Source organism: Grus americana, chromosome 4 (assembly GCF_028858705.1).
Source record: "Grus americana isolate bGruAme1 chromosome 4, bGruAme1.mat, whole genome shotgun sequence".
NCBI lineage: Eukaryota > Metazoa > Chordata > Aves > Gruiformes > Gruidae > Grus > Grus americana.
This window is the reverse complement of record NC_072855.1, coordinates 14,291,197-14,306,182: the sequence shown is the minus strand read 5'-3', so window position 1 is coordinate 14,306,182 and position 14,986 is coordinate 14,291,197. Positions and strand designations below refer to the sequence as shown.

At 52.5% G+C, this 14,986-nt stretch overlaps 1 protein-coding gene across 1 annotated transcript; it reads left to right on the top strand.

Annotated features, from left to right (window-relative positions):
- Window positions 1–11,885: 11,885 nt before the first annotated feature.
- On the top strand, window positions 11,886–14,535 carry MSX1 (msh homeobox 1). Its single transcript, XM_054824475.1, has 2 exons — window positions 11,886–12,430; window positions 13,970–14,535. The coding sequence occupies exons 1-2, from the start codon at window positions 11,980–11,982 to the stop codon at window positions 14,398–14,400; spliced, it is 882 nt and encodes a 293-aa protein (XP_054680450.1). The 5' UTR covers window positions 11,886–11,979; the 3' UTR covers window positions 14,401–14,535.
- Window positions 14,536–14,986: the final 451 nt, after the last annotated feature.

The following is a 14,986-nucleotide window of genomic DNA, read 5'->3' as shown; positions in this document are numbered from 1 at the left end:
CTGATTCTACTGTTAGTTTCTTTGCTTCTCCAGTCTGCTTCAACATGTTCACAAGTTTCTTCCTCTCTCTGTAAGTGATTCATTTTAATTGAGGAAAAAGTAGGTTTTATTGCATCTTTACAATTGAGGGGGAAAAAAGGGTTAAATGGGGTAAAAAGAAGGAAATTAGTAGAAAATAGAGTCTTTCAAAAGCAGTCACTGTTTATTGTACTTAATTTGATTTTCTCAATGTCTTACCAGTTCTGCGTACAGTTTAGCAGATAATGAATTTTGTCAAGTCACTAAAGATAAGATTATTGCAGATTCTTAGAAAGGGAAAGCATAAGAATGCTTAAAATCCCCAAGGCCTATTTTATATACTCCACTCTAAGTGTTGCCGTGGATTTCAATGAGATTTACTCCCATGAAATTATCAGAAAGTTGGAAAAAGTCCTTTACAGGCATTGAGGGACAAGTCTGAAACCTGAGAGAGGGAAGGGACGGGACGGGACGGGAAGGGAAGGGAAGGGAAGAGTTTGGATCACTGCATTTTGAGCAAACAATTGGAGTAGTCTGTTGTTTTGATAGATCTCTTCTTCCACTGATTTCTATAGCTAGTCCAGATTCTTTATCTCACCTCAAGATGGCAAATGGCTTTGCTGTTGCTCTTTGAGGTCTGCACAGTTGTTTCAGCAAAAATGAATGCAGCTTCCACTGATTCTGCTGTCCTTCATCAGGTATTCCCTTGGGAAGCAGTGTGGGAAGGAGAAGCCAAGCCTGTTACCTTGTAGGTTCAAGCTGGCCCATGCAAGGACAGTGGGGAGATGTGGTACCTTTTGCTCTGTCTGGGAGAAGCAGAGCGTATGGGTTCAGACAGCTCCTTTGTGCTGGGATGTAGTTGACTCTCTGAGTCTGTCACGGCTGTTCATGAACAAAAGCAAGGGAGCTGTGGAGTAAGACCCCAAATCAACCTTCTTCTCCCTGGAAATGTTTGGCCTTGCAGTGGAGGACGCAACAAGGAAAACTGGGATTGCAGGTCTCCAGAACAGCTTTTACTGGCAGCTCCAGCATGTTGTAAACATGGGCTGGATGATGAGTATCTGGGGACTGACTGCTTTAACAAAATCCCTCTCTAGTGGATACCACCTCCAAGGTGGCCAGGGCTAACAGAGTTGAGCAGGGTTGAGAAGATGAATGCAGTGGGGCCAGGACAAGAAGGGGAATGAAGCAGAGCCAGGTCAAGAAGGGGGATGCAGCAGGGCTGAGCCAGGAATGGGGGATGCTGCAGGGCCAGGTGATGGGTAAGGATGCAGCAGAGTTGGGCCAGGAAGGGGGATCGTAGAATCATAGCATCATAGAATATCTCACATTGGAAAGGATCCATAAGTATCAAGTCCAAATCCCTTCTCCTTGCGGGACTACCTAATACTAAACTGTATGATTAAGAGCAGTGTCCAGACGCTCCTTGAACTCTGACAGCCTTGGTGCCCCAACCACTTCCCTGGGGAGCCTGTTCCAGTGGCCAACCACCCTCTCAGTGAAGAAGCTTTTCCTAATGTCCAATCTGAACTTCCCTCGATGCAGCTTCATTCCATTTCCTCGTGTCCTATGGCAGGTCACCAGAGAGAGGAGATCAGCACCTCCCCTGTGCTGCTCATCTTGAAGGAGGTGTAGACTGTGATGGGGTCACCCCTCAGCCTTCTCTTCTCCAAGCTGAACAAACCAAGTGTCCTCAGCTGCTCTTCCTAAGTCTTGTCCTCGAGGCCTTTCACCATCCTGGTCACCCTCTCTGGACACTCTAATAGTTCGAGGTCCCTTCCAACATGGTATTCTATGATTCTATGATTGATGTCCTTATGTTGAGGTGCCCAAAACTGCACACAGTACTTGAGGTGGGGCTGAAACAGCGTAGGGTGGGACAATCACCTCCCTTGACCGGCTAGCTAAGCTGTGCTTGATGCGCCCCAGGACATGGCTGGCCCTTTTGGCTGCCAGGGCACACTGTTGACTCATATTCAACTTGCCGTCAACCCAGACCCCCAGATCTCTTTCCATGGGGTTGCTTTCCAGTGTCTTGCCCCCAAATTTGTGTATAACCAGGATTACCCTGTCCCAGGGGAGAATCTGGCACTTGCTCTTGTTAAATTTCACACAGTTGGTGATTGCCCAGCTCTCTAGTCTATCCAGATCTCTTTGTAAGTCCTCTCTACCCTTAAAGGAGTCCACAGCTCCTCCTAGTTTAATATCATCAGCGAACTTACTTAATGTACATTCGATTCCTGCCTCCAGATCATTTATAAAACCATTAAAGAGCACTGGCCCTAAAATTGAGCCCTAAGGAACTCCACTGGTGACTGACCACCAGCCTGATGTAGCCCCGTTTACTAAAACTTTTTGAGCCTGACTCATCAGCCAGTTGCTCACCCAACGTATTATGGACTTGTGTAGCTGTGTGCTGGACATTTTGTCCAGAGGGATGCTATGAGAGACAGTATCAAAGACTTTGCTAAAAAAACCCCACCACATCTACTGGTTTCCTTTGGTCAACTAGTTGGGGATGCAGCAGGGCTGGCACAGTAAGAAGGTTGCTGTGGGGTTGGACCAGAAAGGGGGATTCAGTGAGCCCAGGCTGGGAAAGGGACTTCTGTGGGGCCAGGTGGGTACCAGCTCAGCAGCAGGGTCAATCTGGGTGGGCAGAGCTGGAGGAGGATGCTGCAGGGGGGATACCTGGTCGCAGGTGCATTTCATGGCCAGCTGGCAGAGAGCTCAGCTTCAGGGGACATCCTCCTGCCCCCCCACCGCCCACCCCTTCCCCACCTCGGCCAGCTGGGAGTGGGCTGGGGGCAGCTGCCGTCACCCAGCTCGGGGCTTTCAAGGCAAAAATGCTTTTTTAACTCCTCCAAGTACGATTACAGAAAAGTCTCACGGTGCCTGTTTAAACAAGTGTGTCTGAACAGGAAAATCAAACAGACAGGGAGCGACTTCAGTTTCTCCGCTTATACGATGTTTGAAATGATAAGCAAGGATATATTTTCACATAATTGGGCTGTGTCAAGGTACCGGCCGTTTGATCAGATAGGCGCGCTCTATGTAGTCTCACATCAGAGGGCTAGTAAACTACAAATTAAGGCAGGCTTTAGATTTTGTCTGCGAAGTAGACAAATAAATTGAATTTTATCCCTAAAGGTCATAATGGGAGGTGAGGATGAATACACAAAAAGGGCAGAATAATCTACCAGGATACCTGAATAAGAAAGAGTAAGGAAGCAAAATCATTGGAAAGGGCTCAATCACTGATGAAAACCCATAAGTATTGGAAAGATGCCGATTAGCATCTTTGGATCCTACAGGGAGCTTTAAGAGCCCACACTTTCATCACCCTCAGAGAGGTCTGCAGGAAGGCAGGGCTAGAGGTGCAGGGGAAATATAATGCGCCATGGGTCCATTGAAGGCTTTTGGTTTGCTTTTGTTCTGTTTGTTGTTAATTTTTCATTTTATTTGGCATTTGCCTTTGCAACAAGCTGGGTGAGGGCCAGAGAGCATTGCTCAAACCCCTCCATCCCTCCATCCCACCCCATTTGCTCTGGCATCTTGGACCTGGGGACAGTCAGCTCGCCCTTCCTCCTGCTCCCTTGTCCCCTCACCTCCCCCCCAGCCTGCCCCCAGCTGCCCCCAAAGCAGGGGGAAGCTGCCTGCCCACCCATGCCCCTGGGGAATGTCTCCCAAAGGCCTGAGGGCTGCAAACTCCCTTTCTTCTATAGGGCCACTGCCTAAGCCTATCCCTCCTGCAAACCAAAGTCTGGTCCCCCCAGCCTTGTGCTCCAGACACATTCCCAGGCTCCAGACAAAAGGGCCAGGGGGGCTCCAGGGGACCCGGCTGGCTCCCAGCCAGCCCTGCTGAAAGGGGATCACAAGAAGCCAGATTTACTCCTAAGAACAAAGTTTCCGGTGACTTTCCACGATGCTCATCGTACCCCTTGCTCCTTTTTTTCTTCTGCTTCCCTCCCGTTATTTTTCAAAATCTCAGCTGGAACAGAGGTGCTCCCTGTCACTGCCAGTGAACTTACTGCTCCCCTCGTCAGCTCTGTGTACGGTCCCGTGGCATTTCTTTTTCCATCCCTGGTTTTATACATCATCGTTATTTAGCTACTTGTGTGGGCAAGTGAGGAGGACCTGAATTTGCCTGTGAGGCTGCTGAACATGATATTTTCCCTGTAAATAAATACCGCTGGGTCAAGCAGGTGGTGATTTGGCCCCACATCCCAGCCCCAGTGATCACAATGTGGGAGTCAGGATGTGAAGTGCGCATGTGTGTGTGTGCACACGCGTGTGCAAATGTCACCTACTGCCGGGCCTTGCAGGTGCACTAGTAACTAGTGAAGGGTGGACCTCATGGGAGACCTCAGTGTGAAAGAGGTGAAATGATTTGCAAAAGGCTACCAGCAAATCTAAGGGAGATAATTCCATATGCTGCATGCACCCCTGCTCTGCCTGTTGTTGGAGCATCCTCTTTGTGTCTCTGTGTTATTAATGTGGCACCATTAGCTCATTATCTGTCCTGTTATTTTATAGAAAAAGAAACAAGTTGCTATCCTTTAGGTTGTCTCAGAAGTAAAAATCAAATCCATCCCAAGTGGGATGGACCGTTAACAGCAGGGGACAGACTGAATCTGGTGCCACCCCGAACCAGTAGACTTTGGACCTGATGGCAGGACCACATCCCGCTCTGCAGCATGGTCCACACTGCTGGCGTGGGAGGGAGGGAGGGAGGTGGGCAGCAGCCTGTGCAGCTGGTCGGGGCACCCCACACGGGCCAGCCTGGGCTCGCCCCTGCGAGGGATGCTCGGCTGCATGGAGAGTGTTGTACCTTCAAGTCAAGGATTGCAAGAAGTCTGATGCTGTTTGAAAGGCTGAAATAAGTTCTGCTTTGAGTGACAGAAAAAAGCCCAGCTGTTGAAAAGCAAAGTGACCCAACACCAATAGAGAGCCCACACTTGCTACATAAATAATGTCAAAACCACATATGCAGGGAATAACATGAAGGCAGTGCAAGGCAGACCAATGTCTAGAAATGTTATCTTTTCTGTTCCAAAAGCTAATCAGTCCAGCAGCAGGCAAGCCAGGAACATTTTAGATTATGTCTATGCTTGCGGTTGATGGAAAGTCTGAGAGGAACATAAGCTTTCTAAAAGACAAATTCAGTTCCCCTACAAAATATTTGGGATTTTTTTTCCCTCCTCCTCTGGCAGTGAAATTGTTTGGTTACATTGATTTATTAGAATGACGTAACTCCCAGTATCATATCTAGCCATCGGCTGCCACTCAGCAAAAGGATGTGGTGAGATCACATCACCAAAATAATAAGGCACTGGAGTTCCTTAGGAGGAGGTTACATATCATCAGGACAGTTTCAAATACTTGTGGATGGCTTTGATAGTTGCAGGAGTGTGATGTTGTTTTGTTTTTCTATAGACAGAGTCTGGAAGATACATGACACCAGTTTCTCTGCTGTTCTACTGCAGTTTTCTTTGCACAGGGAAATTAAAATCCTTCTATATGTATATGCATGAATATATGTTTTCCTAACTGGCAGGTTTTTGCTTAAGGCAATTGCTTTCAAACCATCTTAGCCGAGGAAGAAAAGACATATTTGCCCCAATCCTGTTCCTCATGAGTTTAGGGAGATATTTTTTAGGCCTCGGGTTTTACAGATGCAAATTAAAGGTGTGAGGAGGCAGTCTTGCCTTGGGAAGCTGTGTGATACCAGCAGAAAGGCCCAAAAAGGGGTGCTGGAAAGAGAAGACCTGCCAAGTTCAACTCCAGTGCCCGCAGGTTGAGCCGCTGTCTGCCAGCAGGGCCACGGCGCTCGGCCCTCCTCCAGCTGTGCAGCTGTAGGCAGCAGCTGGAGGAGAAACTCTTCTGCACAGACACTGCCCTGCCGCACATAGGCGTTTGCTTTCCCTTGATTTTTCCTTCCATGAACTTTTAATTTTTTTTTTCCTCAGGAGCAGATTATTATCTAGCTGAAACATATTTCCTTCTGAAAAGTGGGTTTGTTTTGTGTTTGGTGTCGTGTCCCCCCCCCGGTTTGCACAGACCTCTCTATTGGGAACAGACTTAGAACTGGACTTTTGCAGTTTGCAGAGTGTTTTCAAAATGTAGTGCCATGCGTTTCTTCTGCTCTATATGTTTTCTTACCGTCCTTTCCGTCACATATTTTCCAGCAATTTAGAGAGATGTAAGGAATAGCTTTTACACAATAGGCAAAGAAGCGGGGGGATTATTCCAATGGTCTTGCAAGTTTGGAGTATTTCATCTTCTTCAAAAGGCGAGGAAAAAAAACTGTGTCCTTGTGAGCAAATGATTAGAAGAAGACTGGGAATACAATAATTACCCCAAATGGAAACCCAGACCGCAGTCAAACAATACAGCTTTTGTAAACCGGCTCCGCCTGTAAAAAATCTAGGAAATCTCATAACTAGAGCTGGCGAAATCCTTTTCTTATGCAACGATATGTAAAAGGCTCCTGAGAAATGAGGAGTAAACATGGAAACGCTGTAAAATAGCATGATAATGAACTTGCTCTGAGCATCGGAGATCGCCTTGGCGGTACCAGCATGGATTCCTTCAACCACAAAGTATTTTCTCATGTTAAAGAATTTGGGACAAATTACATTTCGTGACATTTCACCAATAAACAAGAACGTGAAGACAAATAAACCGGGACTCGCCATAATCTACCTTGATCGTTGTGGAATTCAAGGGGACCAAAGGAATTGGGAGCGAGACAGAGTGCGGCTTTGAATGTGTGTCCTTTATGAGAGAGCGGAGTGAAGATCATTTATATCCTTCATATTTTATAGTTTTGCCTCTAGGAAAGAAAAGACCAGTGGAGTCCCGACTATCATTTACTCATAATGATCGCATTCAAACTAGTGATTCACAGTGAATCATATAATAAGGTTTCCATTTTGCGCATGGGAAGAAGAAGGAGGGGTCGTTAAACTTTGTTTAGTCCGCATTCATGCCCCCGGCCTCCTGTTTCCCTTGAACTGTCCAGTTCAAATGACTCACCCGTGGGGCGATGCTTTTTTTTTGTTTTATTTTTTCTTGTTTTATTTTTTTCTTTATTTTTCCCCACCTTCGGTTACCCCCAAGCAATAAAAATCCCTAGAAGGAAAGCTGACAGGTTAATTGTACAGTTATTCATTTTCCTACGGCAGCGTTTCATCCGAGCACGGCTCTACTTTCACGGCCTCTCGGGGCCGTGCCGTGCCGTGCCGTGCCGCTCCGGCGGTGGCTCCCGGCCCGGCGCAGCCCGGCCCGGCGCGGCTGCGGGCGGGAGAAGCAGCCCTGGACGCCGGCTTGCAGCGGCATCGGGAAAGGGGGAAAAGTTGCTTTTCGGCATTTTGGCCTAAACCCGTACCCACACCCACTGCCACTGGACACGGGGGAACAGCCAGCTCTGCGCACCCCTCCTGCGGGTTTGGGTCAGGACTAGGGGATTTCGGCACCTGAGACCCTGCTCTCCCTCTAGATGTTATTGCAGGGACCCCTCCACAAGCGGGTAGGCACATACACAAATCCGCCGGCTCGCTGGTAATGCAACCGGCAGTCGGGTGCTCTCTTTGCTCTCGGGACCTTTGCCATCTGCAAGCGTTTCGGGTAAAATCCGAAGCGAGGGCAGGGTAAAGCTTTCGGCGTTGGGAGGAGGCGGCTGGCTCGGCAGGGAGGTCTGCGCCGGGGCTGGGAGCCGCGCATCGGCCAGTGCGCCCCATCAACGACTGCTCCTGCAGACCCCCGCGAGGAATAGCCGGAATCACCCCAAAAAGCCAACGAAAGAGAGGCACCGAGCGGGCCGAGCAGAGCAAGGGTTCGGGGAGCGCAAGCATCCAGGAACTAGCAGGCGAGGAGAGGCAGGTCGGTGCTGGCGGGCAGGGGCAGAGGTGATGCCACACGGATACCGGCCCCAAATGCGCCTGGAGGAGCGGTGCTCTTCTCCAGGAGAGCCGGCACCTTTGCAAGAGCTTTAAAAAAAATACATAAAATGAAATAGGCGTGTTGTCACTGAAGGGAAACACTGCCTTAGCCATGGGGCTTTCACCAAGACAGCCAAGTTCCCTTTTGAGCAGAGCAGAGAGTCTCGAAGTCTGCTTGACATCTTGAAGCTTAAATAACCGTAAGGCATTGTTACTCCCTGGCAGCAAAGTGCCTCGTTACGCCTGATTGAGCTAATTGCTTTGAAATAGGATATATTATCTATAATTATAGAGATCTTGGAGGAGACGGTCAGCCTTTTCTTTCATCTTTTCCAAGTGCATCATAATGTCGCGATCAAATTAATTTGGACCACTTGAAATAGTGCCCTCCTTTCAGCCCGGCTCCTCCGACCCTCAAAGAGCTGGGGACGCCTCGGCGGCTGGGGTTTGGCCATCCAAATCACCACTCCTGGTAACCTCCCGAGGACCAGCCCAGGTGCCTGAAGCCTTAAAAGTAGTTTAGGTTATGTTTAATCTGGGCAGAAAGGGAAACGGGAAAATGGAGGGAGGGGGAGAAAAGAACTGAGGTCTTTTCGCATTATCCGACGCTCAGCGGAGAAGGAGCAGCGACGGGAGCAGGGAGTGTTGAGGCTTTGAGGGCTCGTAAAGCCCGCGGGACATTTTTCGCATTTGCGATAGATTTGGCTCTTTGCCCCCAGGGCTGAGCCGCTCAGAGCTAGAACAAGACTGGCTGAAGGGCGCGCAGGGAACGCGGAGGGGGCGCGGAGGGAGCGCGCAGGCGGTGCCCGGCACGGCAGAGCTGCCCCGGAGCCGCAAGTCCCCAAAGCCTCCTCCTGTCCTGCGGGGCTGACTGGTCTCCTAAGAGCTGCTGTCTCGGGGGAAATAAAATAGAAACAAGGGAAACAACACCCCTCTCCTTTCTGAGTTCTGCCTTTAAGTCAAAGATAACGTTTACAAAAGGCAGACAATGCCCTGAATTGGCTGAGCGCTGCCTCCTGTCCTCCCTCCCCATCCCCCACGCACTCCTCCCAGCCCTTGTTGTATTCCCACCGAAATAAAATGCTATGGGTAATGGCTTTGCCTAGCACATTCATTATATTGAAACGGGACTGTTTAGGATGCTAATTGCCCAATATTGTTATCTAGCACAAGTGCCTTCAGGGAAGCGCCACGGTTCCCAATAAAAACACTGGACTGGAACAAGCACCAATAAAGTCACCTATTCCCCACCGCCCTTACACTTCGGTTTTCCTTACAGCCCAAGGAGGAAAATAAGAGAGAGGCATCTAAAAACAAGTCGGAGTATCAACACGAGGGAACGGGTAGGAAAAAAAGTTCCTAAAATCCAATGATGTTTTGGTCACCCAGAGCGCAGCGAGCAAGGCGAGAAGAGTTTGGATACTAAAAATTTCCCGCTAAACAAAGAAATACATCTCGGGGCAGATTTCGTTTCGTAAATTTGGTTTCTCCATTCCTAACGAAGAACCTGTAGATTTCCTTTAGAAAGAAAGGAAAGGAAGGAGCAAGAAACGAAACAAACTTTACTGGCTTCCCGTTTTCAGCCCAAGAGCTTGCCAGCATGTGAATTAGAATCAAGTCCTTGCTATGGTACAGTGATTAAAATACCACCGAGTATGACAGAAACGTAAACACAAAGCGTTCATTGCTGGGAGATAAATAAAGAGCTAATTATCTCATTCTGTCAGCTCTCAATGAGAGCGGGATCTCGCTCTCAGTATGGGACGCACACTCATCTTCTCAAACCTCAGCGACATCCCAATGTTCAAACCGTTCTGCAAAAGAAAAGTGGGGCGAAAAAACCCAGCAGTTCTATTTTTCCTTTCATATTTCCATCAAAACAATGAGATCGAAAGCAGCCTAGGGGCTGCCTGGAGGTCTAATAAACACATCACTTTTTCTTTTGCGCGGTTGCGTTTGGAATCAGGAGAAGAAAAAAAAAAAAAAAGATCCTACCTGTAGGATCGGATGGAGGGGACACCGTGAAACACGATGCATCGATATTTGTGCGTGTTTTCTTAGTCGGGGGTGGGGTGGGGGTGCATCTTCGCGTCAGGCACCGGGCTTTGGGAAAATGTCGTGTGATTGGTAGAGCAAACTAATTTTGTCAGGCTGAATGTGCCGATGTCCCAGGGCTAAGGCGCCTTGCTCCCTTGATGCGGGTTAACGTCCTCAATAGTCCCCCTCCAGCTGAAGCCTTTGATCAGACCGCCGCTGGCGCCTAAAAACAACATCACTTGTCTGCCTATTAGAGGCACTGACTAATCGTGACAGATTGTTTATTCTCGCAATTAGCAATGCAGCCGCTTCTCCGAGCACCCCTCCACACCCCCGCCCGGCGCGGCCCGGCCCGGCCCCCCGGCCCGACGGGGCGCGGGGGAGGCTGCGGGCAGCGCGGGGGAGGCTGCGGGCAGCGCGGGGGAAGCTGCGGGCAGCGGCACCGGCAGGGCGCGGAGCCGGGCTGGGCTGGGCGGCGGCACCGGTGCTCCCCGCCTCGCAGGAGCGCTCACCAGGGCGGCACGAATCGGGAGGGGAATTGAACGTATCTATGCGAGCTATATGTCCGCGAAGAGGTCTGTGCGATGTGCGTTCACCCTAATCTATAGGAGCGCGCGGGGGTACCCTGCAAGTCGCCTACAAATCGCCTTCACCTAGAAGGGATCGTATACGAGCACGGCACACCGTGTGCCGGTAAGGTATGTACGGGTACATGCAGGACAGTACCTGCAGTAAGCACACCGCCAGCGTTCATGCTCACGCGTAAGATACGTGTGTGTGTAGCTGCGTGCAGGACAATTCATTTCAATCAGGTTCTGTTGCTTATCAGTTAATAAAATGTCTATTATATCAATTCATTTCATAATCTATACGCTCCTAATCTACCATCTTTACTGGGTCCAGTTAAAAGGAAAGGGAATTCGCTGTCCCTCCCCGTTTAGATAATTACCCTTAAATGACTGCAAGAGCCTCTTGTGTTTCGAGGAGATTAGAGCCCTGCAGCTATCAATAAACTTTTCTCAGCGAGCGGCCAATCACGTTATTAGAGAGCGGCTCCGTTTTACTGCACATCCGTCCTGGGCGCAGGGATAAGGGATCGTAAAACAAATTTACAAAACAAAATAGCCGGGACTTTAATGGTCTGGGGCTTAGAAGTTCCTTTTAACGCGAATGAACATTTCATTATCTGGAGCCACGCACACATCTATGCCATGAAACGTAGCACAATTTATGTGTGTGTATATATGTATATACGCGCAGATCTCCGCAGACACGTCGAACACACCGCAGGGCCGGCCTTCATTTAAAAAACGCAACAAAAAAACCCCCACACCAAACCCAAAACCCAAACCCACTTTTTTCATGGCGCGGCCAGGCTGTGGGAGAGGCAGGGGCTTCCTCCGAGAGGTCACACTCAGGACAGCCCCGTATTTGTTGGTTTTCCAGAAGAACACGGCTCGGGCCCGCTCCCTCGCGCCTCGCAAACAGGAACGCCGGCTTTTTTCCGACGTTAATACATTTTTTTCCACGATTTTTGAGCACCACCCCCACCCCCGACCCGTCCCCACAGCACGGCGCGGCGCAGCGCTGCGCCGGCAGCCCCGGCCTTCCTCACTCCCGCCTGCGATGCGCGCCGGGGCGCGGAGAAGGGCCGGGGGCAGGGGGGGCGCAGAGCGGGGCGCCCCGACGGCGAGCCCAGCCCAGCCCGGCCCGGTCCGGCCCGGCCCGGCCCATCCCGGCCCGCCTCCCCCCGCCCGCTCCCGGTGCCGCCGCGCCGCAGCCAATGGGGCGCCGCCGCCCCGCCCCCCGCGCGCTGGTTGGGCGGTGCCTTCCCTCGCGCCGCTTTATCAGGCGGTGCCGCCCGCCGCGGGGACTGAGCGCGCCGACGGCTGCACGCGCCCACCCCCCCGCACCGCCCCGGCCCCATGAGCCGCGGTGCCCGCTCCCGCCCGGCGCTGCGGTGGCGACGGCGGGCCGCCTCTGCATGGCCCCGGCTGTGGATATGACCACCGCGCCCACCGGGGTCCGCAGCGACGAGCCGCCCGCATCCGCCTTCAGCAAGCCCGGCGGCGGCCTCCCCGTCGCGGCGGCGATGGGCGGGGAGGAGGAGAGCGACAAGCCCAAGGTCTCCCCTTCCCTCCTGCCGTTCAGCGTGGAGGCGCTCATGGCCGATCACAGGAAGCCGGGCGGCAGGGAGGGCTCCGAGGGCGCCGTGCCCCCGCCGGGCCCCGGGGCGGCCGCCCGCGCCAGCCTCAGCCCCCGCCTGGGCGCCCTGACGGCGGAGGCGCCGGCCTCCCCGCTGCCCCTCGGCGGCCACTTCTCCGTCGGGGGGCTGGTCAAGCTGCCCGAAGACGCCCTCGTCAAGGCGGAAAGCCCCGAGAAGCAGGAGCGGAGCCCCTGGATGCAAAGCCCACGGTTCTCGCCGCCTCCCCCGAGTAAGTAGGATCTGGGAGCGGGCGGGCTGGGCCCCCCCGCCTCGCCCCTCGCAGTCTGCGCCCTTCCCGCGGGGCCGGCAGTGCGGGGGCGGCCGGGGATTTCCTCTCGCTTTCACTGAGCCCGGCCCCTCCTGGCATGTTTTTCCCTGCGGTTCGCGCTCTATGCCGAGCCACTTCGGCCTGTTGAAAATACCGCACCGGTTTAAGCGTGTGCGGAGCCGGGGCAGCGCCGGAGGATGGATGCGACGGCGAAGGAAGAGCGGCCGCGCCAGGGCGAGATCTTGTGCCAAATGTTAACCAGGGCGGGAGGGGGGGGAAAGCAACCGGGCCTGCTTGTTATCTTAACCTGGGGCTCGAAGTGGCCACGCAAAGCCTGACTCAGCCTCAGCAGTGTTTTTTTTCCGAAAGTGGCTCAATTTCGTAAGGACCCGCACAGACCGGGCTCCCAGGCGAGGCGCCTTCGGGCTTTGCGGGCTTCGGCCGCTATCTCAAGTGTTGCATCTCCAAAGTCCGAAGAGCCGCAATTACTGATGTTTTCCTGCTTTACTACGGAGAGATCTGAAATAATAAAAATAGCACCGGGAGGGCCGAGGTCGGAAAAGCCCGTTAATGCTCTCCAGTGGCTGCGCTGAGCCCGAGGCCGGACAGCTCGGGCCGCCTGCCCTCGGCCGGATCCTGGTCCCTCCCCGCCCGGGCTCCCGTGGAAAGCGGCGAGCTTGGGCTGAGGCTCTCGGGAGCTTTTGAGGTGGTCTTAGGAGACCTGAGAACAGCGCTGCTTTCTCTTTCCCTTGGAGAAAGGCAGGTTTCCCGAAAGGACTTTTGTAGAGCATCGCAGTGGTTTAATTTATTTAAATTGCAAAGTAAAAGTTGTTGTTGCGAAGTAAACCCGGGGCAGATTGAGGTTGAGGACCCTCAGAAATGTTAAGTAAGAGGAGCAGATCGGTGAAGAGCGCTAGTTTGAGGCTGAGTGTGAATTCAGAGCTCGTAATTAATTACATGCTTAATCCGGTTCCCAGGGGCCTAATGAAGAGGGTGCGAGTCTGAGAAGCCAGTCCGTTTTGTTTATTTTTTTTCCTTAATCCAATAAAAAGGACAGGACATAGATTTTTTTTTTTTTTTGGAGGGTCATTCCTTTCATTAAGTCTCTTCTGTATGAGCCGGGAGTTGTGAAGGCAGGAGGTGGAGGGTACGTGGGTATCTGACTCCAGATGCCTGCCCTTTGCTGAGTTTGTCCATGGAGTCGGAGAGGTTCTTGCTACAAAGCACTGCGAGTAACTTCGGTCCTGGGAGTCTTGAAAAACCTAATTCCTTCAGAAACCACCCACTTTATTTATTGGAACAGGAGACATCAAATTGAAGTGTATCCTGGGCAGCCATGGAGGGTTTTGGGCCACTTTACTTCGAGCAGGATCGTATTTTCCCCTTTCTCTCCACCCCAGCTGCTGTAGGGTGGGGGCTCTGCGGTGTGTGCGGGTTCGGGCACTGCTAACCGAGCTGTCTCTCTCCTTCCCCCTCTCCTCTGGCTGCTCCTCGGTGCAGGGCGGCTGAGCCCCCCAGCTTGCACCCTGCGCAAGCACAAGACGAACAGGAAGCCCCGGACACCCTTCACCACGGCACAGCTGCTGGCCCTCGAGAGGAAGTTTCGGCAGAAGCAGTACCTGTCCATCGCTGAGCGCGCAGAGTTCTCCAGCTCGCTCAGCCTCACCGAGACCCAGGTGAAGATCTGGTTCCAGAACCGCCGTGCCAAGGCCAAGCGGCTCCAGGAGGCCGAGCTGGAGAAGCTGAAGATGGCAGCCAAGCCCATGCTCCCGCCTGCTGCTTTCGGCATCTCCTTCCCGCTGGGCGGCCCGGCTGTGGCTAGCGCCTCTCTGTATGGTGCCTCCAGCCCTTTCCAGCGGGCAGGGCTGCCCGTGGCTCCTGTGGGACTGTACACAGCGCACGTGGGATACAGCATGTACCACCTCACATAGAGCTGAGCCCAGCCGAACCCAGCCTGCCGGCCAGCCGTTCCCACCAGCCCCGCACACACTCCTTCCCTGCTCCTCTGGCTCCTCACTGCGGACTTCCCCATGGGCCCTGTGGCAGAGACTTCTCCAGTCTGGTTCTGCACGGCCTCTGTGCTTCTCCCTGTGAGGCTGGCCCCCCAGTCCAGCCCCATTACACTCTCCTCAGCAGTCCAGGGAGCTGCTCTGTTCTCTGGGCAGAAACCTGAGGCATCACCCCAGCTCCTCCCTGGCACAGGGTGGTGATGGGCCAGCCCTGCCCCACTTCCCCGGGTCCGGCTGGCAGCCTGGGGAGAGCCCCCCACCGTGGGGGAAGGAACTGTGGAAGAGAAACGGCATAAAGGGGGCCAAAAGACAGGACGTTTCTCTTACTTTCTGCAAGGTGAGGTCAAGAGGCAGAAGTGTAGAGCAGCCTCTCCTGTCCCTGTGTAACAGCACCGTCTGTTACTTGTGTTTGTTCCTCCACCAGCTCCTTTGGAAGGGGCTCTGTGTACTATGTAATATACTGTATATTTGAAATTTTATTATCATTTATATTATAGCTATATTTGTT